The 19,167-nt window shown below is 37.9% G+C and overlaps 1 protein-coding gene across 1 annotated transcript in view; it reads left to right on the top strand.

Annotated features, from left to right (window-relative positions):
- The first annotated feature begins 4,635 nt into the window (after positions 1-4,635).
- The window catches only part of ulk4 (unc-51 like kinase 4), a 116,205-nt gene continuing 101,673 nt past the window's right edge, over positions 4,636-19,167 (top strand). The window contains exons 1-17 of the mRNA XM_049583518.1: positions 4,636-4,668; positions 5,575-5,715; positions 6,103-6,202; positions 6,474-6,613; positions 6,705-6,867; positions 7,438-7,539; positions 8,382-8,465; positions 8,667-8,742; positions 8,959-9,090; positions 9,431-9,768; positions 11,575-11,644; positions 12,269-12,335; positions 12,599-12,691; positions 13,052-13,112; positions 13,226-13,431; positions 14,248-14,294; positions 15,113-15,191. Of these exons, the coding sequence (XP_049439475.1) occupies positions 5,578-5,715; positions 6,103-6,202; positions 6,474-6,613; positions 6,705-6,867; positions 7,438-7,539; positions 8,382-8,465; positions 8,667-8,742; positions 8,959-9,090; positions 9,431-9,768; positions 11,575-11,644; positions 12,269-12,335; positions 12,599-12,691; positions 13,052-13,112; positions 13,226-13,431; positions 14,248-14,294; positions 15,113-15,191 (1,896 nt within the window). The 5' untranslated portion in view covers positions 4,636-4,668; positions 5,575-5,577. The remainder of the gene's footprint in view (positions 4,669-5,574; positions 5,716-6,102; positions 6,203-6,473; positions 6,614-6,704; positions 6,868-7,437; positions 7,540-8,381; positions 8,466-8,666; positions 8,743-8,958; positions 9,091-9,430; positions 9,769-11,574; positions 11,645-12,268; positions 12,336-12,598; positions 12,692-13,051; positions 13,113-13,225; positions 13,432-14,247; positions 14,295-15,112; positions 15,192-19,167) is intronic.

Raw genomic sequence — 19,167 nt, 5'->3', positions numbered from 1 at the left:
ACGTTCTCTCCTTCTCTCTCTCTCTCATGTCCTGTTACTACATCTTGCTAACTCAGCTGTACTGCATGTCACTAACTTGGCATCTTCTCCGGAGCCTTTGTGCTCCACTGTCTCGCAGGTTAACTTCTTTCACAGCGGTGCCTGGATGGTGTGACGTGTGAGGTTGTGCTGCTGCTGTGGTCCTGCCAAATGCCTCCTGCTGCTGCTGTCATCAATAGTCATACTTCTACTGTTATTATACACATATGATTATTGTCACATATGTATACTATCAGACATTTATATATACTTTCAACATATTGTACTACAATAACCAGAATTATAATTATAATATTATTATAATATCATTATTTTCATTAATGTTGTTGTAGGCTACTGTCATTACTTTCTGTCCTGCATCTCTCTCTGCCTCTCTTTCTGTCTCATTATGTCATGTGGATTAGGCTACTGTTAATTTATTATGCTGATCTGTTCTGTACGTCATCTATTGCACGTCTGTCGTCCTGGAAGAGGGATCCCTCCTCAGTTGCTCTTCCTGAGGTTTCTACTGTTTTTTTTTCCCTGTTAAAGGGTTTTTTTGGGGGAGTTTTTCCTTAGCCGCTGTGAGGGTCCTAAGGACAGACGGGTGTTGTATGCTGTAAAGCCCTGTGAGGCAAATTGTGATTTGTGATATTGGGCTTTATAAATAAAATTGACTGATTGATTTATTGATTGTCACTCGTTGAAAGGTCTGAAGTGTCCTCACAAAGATTTCACCCAGTCACGAGCTCCAGCATTCACTGTAAAACATTCTGCGGTGAGAGTATCTCTCCATGGGATGTTTAAAAATAATGGGTTTGTGCATTTAGCTCTTCTGAGGCAAGCTCTGAGTTTAGTGTTGCCGTAGCTTGATGCTACACGACCCTTTGTTTCTCCAAGTGAGGATTAGAATATATGCAGCTGAGTTCATGTAACCTGGCCGAAATTAATATATGTAAATGGTTGAAGATTCACTCATTACTAAAAGCGTATGTCATATAAAAACTACAGCATTTGTCAAAGTTGTCATATGGAATATTTAAGGTGTGTTGATTGATTCACGTCGTCAGCTTCTGCACTGAGTAACATTACTGGATGTCTGTGACTAAGCTGCACTTGGAATTTTGTCTAGAGATAAAAAAGTTTTCATAACACCAAACTAGAATTTGCTACCTTAAATAGTACCAGTAAGTGAAAATTCTGATGTGGGTGCACGGACTGGACCCATAAAACACGATCACCAGCAATTTCCCACATTGTTTTCGACTGTAACAAATAGAAGTTTTGCATCATATGTGTTTCCTCTCCCATCCAAGACATACAGGATTTTTCTGGTACATCATCATGAGGCACAGCATTTCATGTTGCTTTTGCAATTTATTCAACTTTTCACCTCGCCTGCACTACAGTCCCCTACATAACTCTCAAACTAACAATGAATGATGACGTTATAGATACAAAATATATACAGGATTTATACCCAGTTTAGATGCAGATACACCCATACTAGGAGCAGTGTGGCACAAACTGTAAGAGGAAAATGTGGCAAAAAATTGTTGTTGGGTAGGAGTACCCCAAAAACATGGAAAAAGACACCACATATGTTTGATAGGTCTACATTGACCCTCCAATATCATAATCATTTCACCATGTAACTGTAAAATGTTAAAACTTTGTTTTTGACTTTGAAAAAATAAAGTTCCACTAAATCCATAAAGGTTTACTTTTGATATATGATGCAAGGGTATAAGAACCGATAAAAACTATGAAACATCAACTATTGATATGATAAACAAATAAAAAAATGCATTTACTACAATGCAATTTTGACATGATAACCCTAAGAAATAAATAAATGAACATGTTGAAAGCCAATTTGTGAGTGAGCATATCTGTGCATGTTGTAAAAGGGTCTGGGTTAGGACAGAGGATGTGTAGTTGCATGCAAGACTCTATCCGTGTATGCCATTAGTGATCACTTTCCTAAAAACATATGTCACTCAAAATGAACCGGTAGAAATTATTGCTTCCTCACTACTCTTTGTTTTGCTGGTTGTCAAGCCATTGTGCAATTTTGATACTGTTAGCTTGAACTATCGCTCAAAAGTAAAATGCTAGGGCATCGGTGGCTTAGTGGTAGAGCAGGCGCCCCATGTACAAGGCTGTTACCGCAGCGGCCTGGGTTCAACTCCAGCCTGTGGCCCTTTGCTGCATGTCACTCCCTCTCTCTCTCCCCCTTTCACACGTGTCTGTCCTATCAAATAAAGGCTAAAAATGCCCAAAAAATATCTTTAAAAAAAGTACAGTGCTAAAATAGGCTTATTGCTTTGCAAAATGCAGCTAACTTCAGGAAAAGCTGTTTAGTTATTAAGTTCTGGAAAGTCACAAGTGACATCATTGGCCGCCGGTGTCAGTAGTAAATATTAAAGTGGTGTTAAAAAGTCTTTATGAAAACAGCAGTCAGTGACTGAATCTATGGCAAAATACAACTTTAGTTTTTTTAGTATTTTTATTTAAATTTATATTCATTTACTTATTTTATATTCATTTATTTATTAATATATATATATTTTTTTTACATATAAATATATATGTAAGTATATATCTATTTATTATATTTATTTACATATCTAAAATATATCTCTATATATAAAATATTATACACACATATATGTATGTATATATATATATATATATATATATATGTATGTATGTATGTATGTGTATGTGTGTATGTATATATATATATATATATATATATATGTATGTATGTGTGTATGTATATATACACACACACATACATTGTGGATACATGTAGAATTGTACTGTTGAGTGAAAATCCTTTAAATGTTCAGCATATGATCAAATACATGACAATTCCCATTTACACTGATATGTCTTAAATTTATATTGGCATATTTTAAATGTGTTTTTTTCTGTTGGTTCACAATTCATGAATAGAAAGATGAATACAAAATACCTCCAAAAAGCAGCTAGCAGGCAAGTGGTGTTACTTTAAATGTTCTCTCTGCCAGCAGATAACAGTAATGGAGACAAAGTTCTGGAGTTACAGACTGTAAGCTTTCACAAAACCATTGTTTAAAACTGAAAAAAGGACACTAATATTTTTGGCTCATCTCTGAATGTAACACTAAAAAGAAAAGTGGGAGCAATCGGGTCTGTTGAGACAAGTGTGTGCAAGTGAAGACGGTTGGCACAAAGTTATATTCACAGCAAGCCCACATTTCAGGGAGCTGATGGTCTCATTCACTGGAGTCCTTGTCTGTCACACCGTTTGGTGAATCTGAAGAATCAGCTTTCACTGGAGTCTTAACTTATTCCTAAATGCAGGCTTTGTGTTTCTGAAAGTGGACCAAAATGAATTTGGGGGGGAGACTGCAACACAGCAGGCCCAAACGCTGTTAATCTATGGACACTGGAGAACCATACAGGATTAAGGTCTATGCCCAAACCCTGACACTCTCTTGGCTCTATGCATACATGCATTTCTATCTTATTTTACATAATCTGGGGCAGTGTTTGCAGTAAATGGAGCATTCATTTGTGGCACATGTGCACATCTAAAATGATTAGCTAATTTTTTTAAACATGTCATAAGACCATGAGTCACAATCTAGTTTTAAGAGCTTTATTATTTTAGATCACATGCTGGATATTCAAGTTGTATTTAATTAAATTCCCACTCAAATGGCGTTGTTCCAGCAAAGGAGGACTGCTTGCTCTGGACTTAATGGGAACTTTGTGACAAGAATACATAAAGTGCAGAGGGTGGTGGGCCAGTCACTAGCGACCCAGCAACAGATTTGCTCCCCAACAGGTCAATCAGGACTCTGTACAGAAGCCTAAATGACTCTATTTCTTTGCTCATTGAAATGTATGTACTAACTGCATTACAGGAGCTGACAAAGACTGAAACCAAAATGTATAGCAGGCAGGTAGGAGGAGTAGTTACTATATTAATCTTTTAAAAGTGAAATACGGGCTTGATCTGTGGCCTTTCCTCTCCAGACACCGCCATATTATTTTGATGAAACTTCACTCTCCATATGAAAAGTGACTACGAAAAGAAACGTTTTTGGAAATGAAAATTTGAACATTGGCTGTACCGCAAAAGATGGAAATAACAATAAAAAGTATTACAGTTCAATTCAAGAGAAAATTCAAGGATATATGCAATGTAAAGGGTGTGTAATATACCTTTTAAAGTGTCATACAGTCATTTTATGGTGATTGTTGCAGCATTGAGCCCAACCATGCGCTGTCTGTTGTGTGCACCCTTGTATCCTAGCAACGCAGGAACATACCATGTGAAGATGGGCAAGTTAAAACCAATAAATCTTTGACGTTACAATACTGCCAACCTTTCTCCAAAGCATGTGTCTGTAGAAATATTTCATAAACTAAACTACACTTCTTTATATAAACGTGATGACTTTGGTATGAAGATGCAGCCTTCATTTTATCATAAGTGCTCCAGACTCCCCTCTTCCAGCAGGAATTTCGTGGCCCATTACGCTTCCGCCAACAAACAGCGGGTCGTTGAAGAGGTAAGTTGTAAGTTAGTTTGGTAATAAACGTGAGGAATGGCTAACATATAAGTAATTAAGTGTTTTGTGGTTCTCTGCATAGGTGAATGCAATTTTCATGTAGTTACGTTACTTTTTTTTTATCGCGTGTGTTACAATAAACTGCTGTTTTGTCACAAGCGAACAAACTGCCTGTACTTTTGAACAGACGATAACGTTAGCGGACCACATACAATACAAGCTAACGTAACCGTTAGCCTCTAATTTGACAGTTGAAGTTGACGTATAATATGCTTTTCACCTCCCGAAAGTTATCTACTTAAACATGCCAATTTGATATAATTATAGCAGCTGTATTTTATAGCCAGCTGAAAATTAAAAACTATTTTATGACTGCTCAAATGGAGCCCTGAGTCAAACAGGTGTTCTTCAAGTAATCAGCCGTAATTAACATCACCTGGTAAATTTTACAGGCAGCAAACTGTATACCGTAGCTAGCATTAGATGTGGCAAATGTAAGCCTATAGTTTACTAAATATATGTTCCTCATATGGTTAACTTAACAGGACCAATACGATATACTTCAGCCTTTACATTAAACAAAATACAGTATTTATGTTCATGTATCTGTTTTTCTTTGACGTTTGATAAAATAAACTCATGACGCCATTTTGAAATGTGGTCCTGTTATTTCTTTATAAAAACTGATGTTGGCCAATGCCAGACCATACAGATGACAACATGATAAGGTTTCATGCTGTGGCAATTCAGTAATTGTTTAAACTGTAATTATAAACAATATCATGTTTCTTTTTGTCAGAGTAAATAACATTACAGAAAATGCACAACATTTAAAGTAATGCCACAGTCTTAAAGTACTGTTTGGTTAAATGTTTGATGTACCTCTGCTTCTTTTCTTCACTGATGACAAACTACTCTCTTGATTTATAAACTCAGCTTCTGAAAATGTCTTATGATTATGACTAGACCTTTTATTTCTTTTCCACAGGGGATGGAGAACTTTATCCTGTATGAGGAGCTCGGAGCAGGCAGTAGCTCTGTTGTCTATAAAGGAAGAAGGAAGGGCAATCTCAACTATGTAGCCATCATCTGCGCTGACAAAGCCAAAAGACCTGAGATCACTAACCATGTAATATATTTCTTTAAACTACAAACTTATTAAGACCTATTACATTTTTATATTTTTATATGTTAATGATAAAGTTGTTTAATGCAGCCCCAAGGAAGCCTGAAATCACCAAATATGAAATAATGATTAGAAGATTTTCAACAGTTATATTGACTTACACTTCTACTAATTATGCTGTCATCAGAAAAAAAACCCCAAGAACCAGACATCAGAGATTTGGGCTCTATTTCCAGTCTAATGAGTTTCCCACATTTCTATCAACATTGTCAACCAAACACTTCCAATTTTATAGGGATACTGCATGTGCATTATGTTTGCTTTTGAGTCTTGCAATAAAAAATAGATACCGTACACATTTACAGATGTCTTGCTTCTGTCCCCCTTTAGGTACGTCTCAGCCATGATCTGGATCATCCGAACATAGTATGCTTCTATGAGTGGTATGAGACAAGTGGCCACCTCTGGTTGGTAGTGGAGCTCTGTACAGGTCAGTAATTATTTCTTGCACCCCGTCTAAATAATAATACACGATTAGATGTAATAACTGACTGCTGGTTTACAGCTATTGCAAGATATGGAGTGAGAAATGCATCTACAGCAATAAACTGATGAGATTTCCTAAATGGAAAATATCCTGATATTCTGGTCTATTTGATTATAGACAGATACTCACTTTCATGTACTGATTGCTCTCTTGTTTCTCTTTATTCTCTCGGACGACAATCTCTCTTTTGTCTCTCTATCCATCTGTTTGTCAGGTGGTTCCCTGGAGTCTGTAATTGGTCATGATGGGTGTCTGTCAGAAGATGTGGTGAGGAGGTTTGGATGGGACTTGGTCAAAGGACTGAAACACATCCATGACTCAGGAATCATTTTCTCTCAGTTGACCCCTGCTAAGGTTTGCATCTCCGCTCATGTGTTTGTATGACTGTCAATATAACAGCAAAATCATGATATGAATGCAGTAACTCTCCTTTTGTTGCCCATAGATCCTACTGGATGGCAGCGGGACTTTGAAGTTTGGGAACTTCTGTCTGTCCAAAGCAGATGGAGAGGCACTGGAGGATTTCTTCACCTTGCTCCCTACATCTGAGGAGGCAGGGGGAGGAGATAGCAAGGAGAACTATAACAACATGAGGAAAAAATTACATGGTAAGACTACTGTCTTTTTCATCATGTTGGTTCTGTATATTTGTTGATTAATGGATAAGCTATCCAGCCAATTAGCCAAGAGGAGTCCAAAGATGTGGATAGTTTTGACGAATGCATTTGATCTGGGACACAAGTTGGGAGAAACTTATTTGCAGCTGGGAAACAAGCAGGCAGCTTTTATTTTGTGACAGGGAGGGTGAAAATGCACGTAGAGGAAAACTAATGGCAGCTGACAAATAGCTAGGTGTGCAACAACAGGAGTCATGTTTTATGTTACAAAAAAACCCTCTTATGTGGGTGGTTTCAGAAGGGCAGGAGCCAGAGGAGGGAGAACAAGGGGATGGTGGAGCTAAATGATGAGAACATGTTATACATTGTGGACAAAGTATGAAAAGTGATCTAAAGAAGTCCACTGTCACTCAGTAACTTAAATAATTGTTTTGCCATTAGCAAACATATTGATTATTCATGACACCTTATTACATGATGACCTTTTGTTTATGATAGCTGTTAAAGCTGTTCTTTAACTATTTTGTCTTTCCTAATTACTGTATGTGTGTTTATTTTCAGGTCCTCCAACTTACAGTGCTCCAGAGGTTTTGCAGGGATCAGAAACCAGTATGAGCTCTGATCTCTGGGCTCTGGGATGTATACTCTACTACATGTATACTGGTACACTCACTGTTTCTCACACATGCACATACACACACAAACAAACATAAACACATTAACTATCTTTACATACACAGTAACATTCCAGTATTATTCGGATTAGGACAATATTCTGAATTTTTGTCATGTAAACAGCATTTTCTGTTTGGATATTCAGAATTAGGCATTTTTGCGCGTGAAGCATTTCCAGATTAAGAAATGTGGGATATGCACGTATTAGGCTGGTTTTAGTTTGGAGTGGTTTTGTTTGGACCGGTCTACAGCGCTTTTGGAATTTCCACCTAAGTTGTGGTTTTCATGGCAGTTTTGACATACAAGCTCTTGCCTGTTTATGGTCGACTTTGTGCACATATCACAATGGAGACCTTTTCAACCAGGTGAAAAATCCTATTTTGATGCAAAGAAGCAAAGTGGCACAAGTGGCTTTGGCTGTTCCACTTTTCCATGTTTTGATGTGATAGCTACATGTCATGACATGCACAGCTGTCTGTGTAAACAGCTTAGTGGGAATATAGTCTTTTTCAAAATAAGGGTAAAAACCTTAAATATTTTGTGCATGTAAACATAGCCATCTTACTCTGTTGGTTACCTGTAATTCATGATATTTATGATGATGCTACTGATGATGAACTGAGGTGAAAAGAAAAGATCTTAATATTTAAGTTACAGAATTTGAGTACTGTAACCTACAAGTGAATCCTAAAACTCTAAGGTGTAAATCTGTTGAAACAGAACAGCACTTAACAGGAAATAAGATACTAATGCTGACCCAACATACTGTATTATACTATGTCATTTACTGTACTGTGTTGTAAACATAAATCCAAACTGTTGCTTCCCAGGTAAACCTCCATTCTATTCTGATAGCGACACTGAACTGACAGAGATGATTTTACATCAGGAACCACCGGCTCCCACACAGACAGGTGATACACACTCTGTCACGTACACACAATCACACAGAGATATGATGTTTGATAAATATTTTTGTTGCTGCACACTTGAAGAAATATTACCAGCAATATGATGCCTTGTTTAGGGCAACTTTTCCTTGTATATTGCTGTTAGAGAGGTTGTTTTTTGGTTTGTTTTAATTATAAGGCATTTTTCTATGTTGTTTGTTACAGTGTTTTCAGCCAGTCCTGCCAGTAAGGACTTCCAGAATCTTCTCCAAGGCTTGCTCAACAAAAACCCAGATAAGAGGTCAGATTAATAGACACACACACGCACATGCACACGTAATCCCTTTGTCTTAACATCGTGGCTATTATCTTGTACTTTGCATTAAAAAGAAGTCTAGTTCCTGACTCAAGTGAAAGTGGACACCTCGAGAGTTTCTAAGCTGCTTTTTTTGCATATTGAGTTTAGTGTCCCTTTTCTGTATCCTAATGTTTATTTTTTTTGGTTTTTAATTATTAGGATAGACTGGCCTGAGTTACTGGACCACCCTTTCTGGAAACAAGTACAAATGCAGGAAGAGGAAGAGGAAGATGAAGAAGAGGATCAGGAGGAAAAAATCAAGTGTGAAGGGATTGGTTCAGCTAGCTTGAGGTGTGTATATTATTATTTTTTCTTTTAATTGTACAGTACCCACAGCATTTACAGACATTTTGTTTTATTGCACACAAATCCGTTTTGTGAAAATAGTAATGCACACAGCAGTGGATGTACATGGCAAAGTGTAATCTAAGTCCAGTCTAGTCTTATTTAATCGCCTGGGAGAAGCCTTGTATTTTGAAACACGTTATAATATGATGCAATACAGTTTAACAGCACAGCTTACAGCCTGCAGAATTACAATTATGTTTAATGAAACAAGTTCATATGCTACATTTTTTCCATCAGTTGAAGTAGTTTGTGTTAATGTGTTTTTTTTTCAATACCTCCACAGAAACGCAGGGTTTCCTGACCCTTTTCCTCCAGGACAGACAAACAAGCTTCCCAACAGCCATTCGGCCATCACCCAGCCAGCCCATAGGATTTCTAAGAACCTGATTTCATCAGAGACAGCAACTGCAACGATTAACAGAACATCAGACAGAAGGACTGATTGCCAACAAGCTGTCAGACACACAACCTCTGGAGCCTTAAGGAATAGCCAGAGCTTGAAAACGGAGATGAGAAAGGAGAGAGGAGGAGATGGGGATGCAACGAGAGAAGATGACCCCAAGCTTACTGGTGCCCAGCAGGCTTGCCACACACTGCAGCCCAATACGTCATTTATACTGGGTAACATATTCCTCTATGTCTGTGTAATTATGCCTCCCCATCGGCAATATCTGTAGCTGCAGGCAGTATGTTTTTTAGGTTGTCTGTCTATCCTTCTGTCTGTCCCATTCTCATGAGTGCGATATCTCACGAATGCCCTGGGGGAATTTCTTCAAATGTGGCGCAAACATCCCCCTGATTTCAGCAATGAAGTGATTAGATTTTGGTGGCAATAGGTTAAAGTTCAAGGTCAGTTTGACTTCATGAAGCATGTTTTTGGCCATAACTCAAAACTTCTTCTGCTAATTGTGACAAAACTTTACACAAATGCCTAAGAGGATATCATGATGAAGTAATGACATTTTATATCCAAACGGTTGAAAGGCAACTCCACTGTGACATCAAAATATTCTGCATAAAACACTTTCATGGCCATTACTCAACATCATAACTGAGGGACAGAAGGGGAGACATTTTAGTTTGGATTTAATAGTAGTTTTGAAATATTATATACCACCTTATTCTAGTAGTTATGTCCTCTTTATAGGGTTGTATCAAATTGTTGAAAACTCTGAAGCTTAATTTATAACATTGAAATTTGAATTTGAATGTTGCAAAGCTTTTTTTCTTTTTTGCTTTTCTTTTAATTTTGTTTGAACCTGCTATTTCTGCACAGCTGCAGATACAGACTAGTCTACACTGATATCATTAGAATTATACTAGAATTATATTCCAGTTGTGGTTGTTTAGGAGTGTTTGCGACTCGTAATCCAGACATTTCCAACAATTCAAGAGCACTGGTCCAAGTCTAAGTCCAAATGTCAAAATGTATTTATATAAAAGATAAATGTAATCACTTCAGAAATTCACAGCATGTTTTTATCAAACAAAATATTCAGCTTCAGTCCATATTTGTTGGTGTTAAGCCTTTCAGGGACAACATTTCCTCTGCGATTGCAAAAACTGGTTGCACTACTGCCTGCTGCACGTAAGGTCAGGCATGCACCTGTATTAACAGAGCACTACAATCTAAACACACAATAAATTACATTTATTCATGAAAAAATGATTTGATAAAAGAAGAAGACTAACTAATTTAATCTGATGAATCCCTTTATTGAAAGTCAGGATTATACTTGATGATTTTTTAATTTTTTTTTTACAGTTGTAAAGTCATAATTAATTCAAAATCTCAATAGAAGCTTCAAATGCAAAAAAAAAAGTTATTCAGTACAGCCCTTCCTCTGTATATGTGCACCTTGTGTGTGTGTGTGTGTGTGTGTGTGTGTGTGTGTGTGTTTGAGAGAGATGGAGGTTGATAATTTTTAAGGTTGTTCATTTGACTTTGCATACTGTATTTACTGTATTTTTTATGGGAAGAAAAGAAACCAATTATCATACCTCTAAGCCAGGCTGTTTCTCAGCAGCACCACTGAGAGTTTGCAACTTGATATTGTTGGAAGGACAGACACAACAGGCACAATCAGCAAAGCATAAACAAAGAATAATAAGTGAGGTTTTCATTCCTTTAACAACTTATTTTTCTGTGTTATGTTTCACCATAACAGATGTATGAACCTGGCTGTGGCAATCAGGTTTTCTGGATAAGCCAGTTTTGTTATGCTCTATTCTTTTCCCCTCAACTGCAAACATTTGGGCTGATCAGTGTTTGCTGTAGGTGCTATTGTGCAATCTCATCCCTGATTAAAATGTGTGCTCCATTTTTCACCTTTGTGGCAATTACTAGATATGTGTCTCAGATATACTGTGTGTTGTAATGAACCCCAGAAAATTAGATTTCACGTCTTTTGTGCTTTTCTCCTCCAGATAACGTGTCAGAGCTCCGGCCAAAGAGTGGTGTGGATGAGGACAACACTGAAGCGATTTTTCTGTTGAGGTACTCAGTTTAGTCCAACTGCTGCCCGTCTACTTGTTATGACAGACTTTTCAGGGGTCACAGAATTATAGCTGTTTTGTCAGGGTTGTCTACCTGTCAAAGCAGTAAGCTAAATGATGGCCTTATACTATGCAGCCCCCCAGGTGCCCAGGTGCCCTTCTGGCGACCAGGTGCCAGACCACAAGCAGCACACATCTAAAACAATGCAAATATAGTGAGGCGCAATGCCAAATGAGAGGGAATCTGGGGTTGGCTTTTAGTTTCACTTTCACTGGTGAGCCTGTTTACAAACAATTACTGATAATCCTGCATAAAATCCGTTATTTTCTTCTTTCTGAAAAGAAGGTGAATCTTGAAAGAGTTACACAAAATATTGTACTCCGTCCAAACTTGTATGCTGGACACATACACATCTACAATATACTCTACAGGGGTGTACACAGTATAATACAGTACTGTAATTTGTAAAGTGTGATTTTAGGGTGGCCCCAGTGGTATTTACACATCTATCCTCAGCAATACTGTACCCTACAGGGGATCACTCTCATGTATCCCTATCCAACGGTTAGCCATAAAAAGAAAGCAGAATATTTTAATATAATCATCATCCTATTTTTCCTCTAGCTCCTGTGCCAACTCAAGGAGAAGCTGCAGTATTTCAAACTGTCCAAATGAGACCCCTCCACCTCAGGTTACTGCCACCATACACTCTGAAATCTTTCACAACATGTTAACAGCAGAGAGGAGAGGTTAATACTAATATAATAACAACGTAGTCACTATGCATAACCCAATCACACTACTGCAGGTCTTTTTTTTTTTTTTTTTTTTAACTATAGTGTCAAATATATTTTATATGTTTGACATTAAAGGCATGTTATCCTCTGCTTCCATCTACTGGAGAATACTTCTCACCTCCTTTGCTCAAGTCGACTCTTTTGTCTTCTATCTTAGACCAGCACTGGTACTGACATCACATCTTGTGTGAAAGCTCTTCTCCATACTGACTCTGATCTGACTGTCACCCCAATCATGGACAACCCCAAGGTACAGACAGGCAATTATATTGGAAGAAGGCTATTTCAGATTTCAGGGTGTTTTCAGATACTTAAAATAAATCTATAAATAGACTAGAATAATCTTAAATAGTAAATGTCCTTGTGAGGAGTGTTTCAATGTTTTATATTAAGCCCCTTTCAAAACTAGATTGTGTAAGGTAGACAGTATCAAACAACAATATTGCTTAAGTTTTATGGAACATTTTCACTGTAATAAAAATGCTTGCATGATGAATATGAAAACAGTATATACTGTTTTCATATGACAACAGTTTCATGGGAATGAGATATGAAGATCAGACAGCTCACAGTTAGGCTCACAGTGTGGTATTCTCTCTCTGTTTGCCAGATTCTTAAGAGCCCTCCTTTGCGATTTGATCCCAAAACCCTTTGTGTACCAGCATATTCAGGTACTGTGGTACTTGTGTTTTTCGAGTCAGTATCAGAGTCCTATAGAAAGTACAGAGGATCATTGGCCCCAGTCTGTCTTGAGGCTGACTTTTTCTCATCTTCTCTCCTTCAGTTGAGAAGATGCAGTCCCTGAGTGATGAAGACTGGACTGTCTTCATCTTACAGCTTTGTTCACCCCTTGAAGAACCGAACCCCTCCACTGCTCCTCCTCCTCCTCCTCACTCCACAGCCACTCGCTCCAAACTCAACCTGCTGTGCTACCTTTGCTGTGTGGTTGGACATAAAGTTATTGCTAACAAGCTGATGAACTCAACATTGGTAAGAAAAACATTTATTTACTTATGATTCCCTGTTGAAATATTGTTGCATCACAAGTGGTTGGGTATGACAAGATGATTTTGCAGTTTTAGTGAATATTTTAGAGTTTATTACTGCATAGCTGCATGGGAGTTCTTGCTCTCAGCTCAGTGACACTGTGGCTGTTTCCTCTATTTTGCTGTAAACAGTAAACAAGTACAAATAACTTTTTATGTAATCATTTTTTGTTTTTCCCAGTCCTTGTGTTCCCTCTGTGACACATTTGCCAGCAATTTATTTTTACCTGTCAGCAAACACCTTCACCGGGAACATGTAACAATGCATGAGTCTCTTGCTGTTGTTTCCGCCTAGTCATTAGTCAAGTGCGAGTCATTAGTGCAGTGACAAGGACATAGTCTCATTATTCCAGTCCCATTTATTCTAGGCTACTTCTGTTTTGTTTGACTTTAAACACCAAAGCCTGAGAACATATACTTTTCAAAAATAATTTTAGTTGTAATAAAACATTTAAAAAACAATTTAAGATATTTTGACTACTTTTAAGACATCAGTATTGGTATAATAAGATAGTGTGATGATAGTTTTCTCCAAATATCTCATCTGTTTTATTCACCCATCAGACATTTAAAAAACTGCAATTATTTTACTCAAGTATGGGCAAACTTAATACATTTGAACAAGCTTATTAAAAGTCATAATGGATCTAAAAAACATATTTTGCTGTCATATAATAATTTCTTACAGATAAGATTCTTAATCTTGTCTTTCTTCTTTCTCTCTTTAACTGTCTTTCTATCTCCTCCCTCCTTCATTCAGCTTCCAGTATTGACCCAGCAATTACGACAAGCTCCTAACTGGGATGTGTAAGTACATATATAAATATACTCTGTATAAATCAGGGAGCATGATTGTGCACCCTGCATTAAGGTTGGCGAAGTGGTTACTACTGATCCACAGTAAAGATGTAAAGGTAAATAATCATTGTTGGAGCTGAACTACAAGCTACTGAGATGTGGATACCCAAGATGCATGTGATGTGGCACAACTATGATAGAAAGACTACTGGCGGGGCGTCGGTGGCTTAGTGGATAGAGCAGGCGCCCCATATACAAGGCTGTTGCTGCAGCGGCCCGGGTTCGACTCCAGCCTGTGGCCCTTTGCTGCGTGTCACTCCCTCTCTCTCTCCCCTTTTCACACTTGACTGTCCTATCGATTAAAGGCCCCAAAAAATATCTTAAAAAAAAAAAAAAGAAAAAGAAAGAAAGACTTCTGGCTGAAGAGCACTAAGATGCAGCAGCCAAATTACTTTTTTGGCTGGACTAAAATAACAAACATAGGCAGACAAGCACTTGGAGGACAGCACACTGTTAAGGATGTGTCCTTGCTCCCTCTCCTTCTTTCCCTCTTTCTCTCTCTCTCTTTTGCAGTTTTACAGAACTGTGCTTCCAAGTCACTGCTGTTAACACCAACACATAGCATGTTCTCTGAAAGCTCAAACAATGTGGGTGTTTCTAAAGGTGCTCTCAGTTTTGTTTGGATTTGATTTTCTCTTTAATCAGGACTGATTTTATAATGTTAGTGATTAAATATACTTTTCTGGAAAGTCCCAGGTTAATATGAAAACAGGAAATCAGCAGTTTTCACATTTTGTGTTTTAAATGAAAATAAAAATGTTTTCTAGACGGAGCAAGGTTCTCAGAGTGATGGGTCTCCTGGCTCTGCACTGTACTGAACTGGGAGAGGGCAGTCTTGTTTCTGAGGTCTGGAACACACACACACACACACACACACACACACACACACACACACATTGTCATTTCTATGTAAATAAATAGGAATTTTCATTCTATATTGATTCCACTGCAATCTCCATTTAGTGTTGAATTTCATTCAGAATAAAGTTAAAGCATGTCTCTGTTCGTTCAGTCTTTAGTGGCTAGTTCCAGTCCAACCCTGGCACTGTAGAAAAAGCACAAAACAAATCATTTTAAAAAAAATCTGTTGTCATTTTTACTTTAAAACAGTAAATGGTTAAAGTCATATTAAAGTATTCAAAACAAGCAGTTAAACAGGAATTCCCAAACCTTTGCAAAATGTTTTGAGGACCTAATACTTGCAATACCAGTTTACACCATGAGGTGCCAGTATGTACCAGCAGATGAACAGAAAGTCTAAATGCACATCTTTGCATAAAAAATAAAACATAACAATGAGTGTAGTACTGCATGCAGTGTATTTAAGTGTTTTTCTATTTATAAAAAGTCCTTTCTTAAAGCTACAGTTGGTAACTTAAAAAAAGTTTTTCGTATTTGCTGAAACCATCAGTATATTCACACAGCACTAAATAAAACAGATAATCTGCAAAAAAACATCAAATTCATCTGCCATCTCTTTTGCCTTATAGCATCTCCAATGGTCTTACTGCATGTCAATGAAAACAATAGATCAGAGGAGGAGGACACTGAGGAGTCTAATGCAGCTGTCAGTCGCTACTTGTGAACTGTTGTCAAACTAGGCAGTGCCGATCAAATATGAATCAAGATTCTTTTACTGCATTGTCAATTTCTCACCTCAGATGTTTTCAGAAACACATTGTAGTGAACTGTTTAGCTGTAATATGAGAATGATTGTGACCCAGCTGCTATGTTGAAAGCTGTCATGTCAATACCAAGCACCGTCCACCAGCCGGACCAACTTTCCCATTTTACAGCTGAATAGTACACTACAATATGTTTCTGAAAACATTTGAGTAAGAAATAGGCAATGCAGTATCAGAATTTTGATTCATATTTTGTCAGTTTGACAGCAGTTCATGGAGTGATATGCCATGATTGACAACTGCATTTGAGACTTCTTGGCTGTGATTGGTTGTTGCTGCTGAGCCGCGGACTGAATCTAATGAATGCTATTAAAGGCAGTAGGAGGAACATGATATTTTTCACAGACTATCTGTCTCATCATTTTTTTTAGAATATAGTGACAATTTCAGCAAATATGACACAAACTTATATTTTCATAAAATGACTTAAATAGTTAGTGTGGCCTCACAGCAAAAGGGTTCCCAGTTTGAACCCACATGACATGCAGGTTATATTAATAAGTGACTTTAAAGGTTTGAATATAAGGGTAAATGTTTTAGCCCATCATGAAGGGGAAACTCTAATCCTAAAACAAGATGTGGATAGGAATACATATTCTGTGTACACTAACTTTATAATTACCAGCAGGTGGCGTTAAAAACCTACAAGCCTCAGAGATATTAAAAAATTACAGGGTTACCTCTGACACTCTCTCTCTCTCTCTCTCTCTCTCTCTCTCTCTCTGTCTCGCTTGCTCACTCTCTAACTGATTCACTCACCCACTCACTCACACACCCCAACAAACATGCAGAAATCTTTTTTGGCTTTTACTAGTTTATGTATTGCCTACACAGTACATCGCTCCTAAATGTTGGTTTTATTTTTTAGTTTGATAAAATAGTTTCCGAAAGGTTGTTATTTACAATCAAACATTATAGTAAAGTAAAATAACAACAATACTCCTCACGTGATCATAAACTGATGAGATGTAGAGTTCCAGCCTATAATAGCGCTAATATGACAACTGGAAGTGGTTGCAATGCTACTATAATTTCTTATCGTAACTGTTGAAGTAGTTACAGGTCTGTATTGCATTTGTAGATTTTTTAGTTTTTTTAGTTGTACGGTGGTTTTACAGATGGAATCTCTTGATCATAGTTCTAGTGATGATGCACTTGAAAGTGCTGTACATATACACACATATATAGTTGCAAGCTTTTTAGGTACACCTTGCTAAAACTAATGCAGCCTAACAGTCAAAACAGTTTTATTTATAAAGCCCAATATCACAAGTCAGACGTTTTCCTCAGCCAACGATACCTTCTATTCATAGACCCTTGATTCAAATGAGGAACCCCCCCCGCCCCAAAAAAAAAAAAAAACGTAATGTGGGAGGGATTCCTCCTCCAGGACAGACTGATTTTAGAGCCCCTTTGAGGCAAATATTTGATTGTGATATTGGGCTGTGTAAATAAAATTGACTTGACTATTGGGCATTAGTTTTATCCAGGTATACTCAGTAAACTGAGTTGTATGCAGCTACATCACTGTAATACTCAAAATCATGTTAAAGAAAGTGCTATGAGGTAATAGGACATGCTCGTCTACACACACATTTTCTTAGACAGCGGCAAACATAGATAGTTCAGATACTTTACTAAGCCCACCTGAACACACTCACACACAGACACATTCAAACAGAGTGGTGTTGATCTAATTCAGTGTAAAAGCAGTATGTGTGGAGGTGAGGTCTTTCATCCTAAACAGACCTAAACACCCTTTTTCCTGTCTCTACTCTTCTTTGTCTCTTCATCTGCTCGATCACAGCTATTTATTCTGAATGTAATCCATTCCGGTTAAAATAGTTCTGATCCCACATCCGCTCTCTTTCCTGGTTTGTCCTTTTCTTCTCTCTGTCTCCACTTGTTCTGACACTTTGCTGCTACTGAGTCGTCACGGCGATTTACAAAATGGCCGACTGTGGCACAGCAGTGTTTTTTTTTCTTTCTTTCTTTTTTTTTTTCAGTGCACTTGTTAAAGACAAATGGCGGAACATATTTTCCGCACCCCTCCTTACCTCCCTTCAGCTACCGTAGGATGACAAATTGTTAAGAAAAGGACAAAGCTGTACATTTGTGTCCGTGTGTCTTTGTGTGTCTGTCCATTTGTGTCTATGACCGTGTGTGTGTGTGTGTGTGTGTGTGTGTGTGTCCTTCTATAGACTCAGCAGGGGTTTTCTGTGTGTGTGTGTGTGTGTGTTTGTAAGTGTGTATGGGCTTTTTTGAGACATGTTTGTGTGTGCACTCAGCAGGGGTCCTGTGTATGTAGTTTTCTGTGTATCTGTGTTCTGTTTGCCTATTTGTGTGTGTGCATGCAAATGTAATGTTCTGTGTTTGTGTGTATTCTTACATTATATTAATGCTAACAGATGACCAATAAAACAGCACATACTTGCATTTTGTGTGGGTGTCTGTGTGTGTGTGTGTGTGTGTGTGTGTGTGTGTGAGTGTGTGTGTGTGTGTGTTGTCTCAGCAGGGGTTCTCCTGCTGCAGTCCTGCTGATTGGAGTGTCAGGGCTGGGCTTAGTTACCATGGTAACTGCCATATACTTCAAACCCCCCCCCAAACATGAACACTTACAAACATGCATGCGCACACACGCATACGCACGCACGCACCTGTCTGTCTATGTCACTCCTTCTGTCTCACCCTCTCCTGTCTGTCCGTCCGCTATGTCTTTCCTCTCTCCCTTTAGTCCGTCTGTCTTTGTCCCTCACTTTCACCGTCTCTCTCCTCGAATAGAATTAAATGAGAATAAAATTTTCTGGGTTAATGTTACTAACGCAAGCTTGCTGCTTTCCTTATGCAACGTAGAGAAGCTGTGCTTTCAAAACCAACTAGATATCATTTTCCCCTTCACTTATCATCACTTATAAAGTTTTCTGTGGCTTTTACAGCGGTTTAGCCGGTAAAGCTTCCACTGTGCAGGGTGTTTCATGGGGATATGGAGTCTTAACGCATTCTAAAAGCTCACAGCAATCTTTAGGAACACACATTCAGAGGGCATTCGCTCCAGGAAGACACTACTTGAAACGTTTGTGAATAATGCAAGGAAAAGACAAGAGTTTGAAGCACTTGTGTTAATATATGACTATTAA

This window comes from Epinephelus fuscoguttatus, linkage group LG8, assembly GCF_011397635.1.
Source record: "Epinephelus fuscoguttatus linkage group LG8, E.fuscoguttatus.final_Chr_v1".
NCBI lineage: Eukaryota > Metazoa > Chordata > Actinopteri > Perciformes > Serranidae > Epinephelus > Epinephelus fuscoguttatus.
This window is presented reverse-complemented; position numbering and strand designations above follow the sequence as displayed.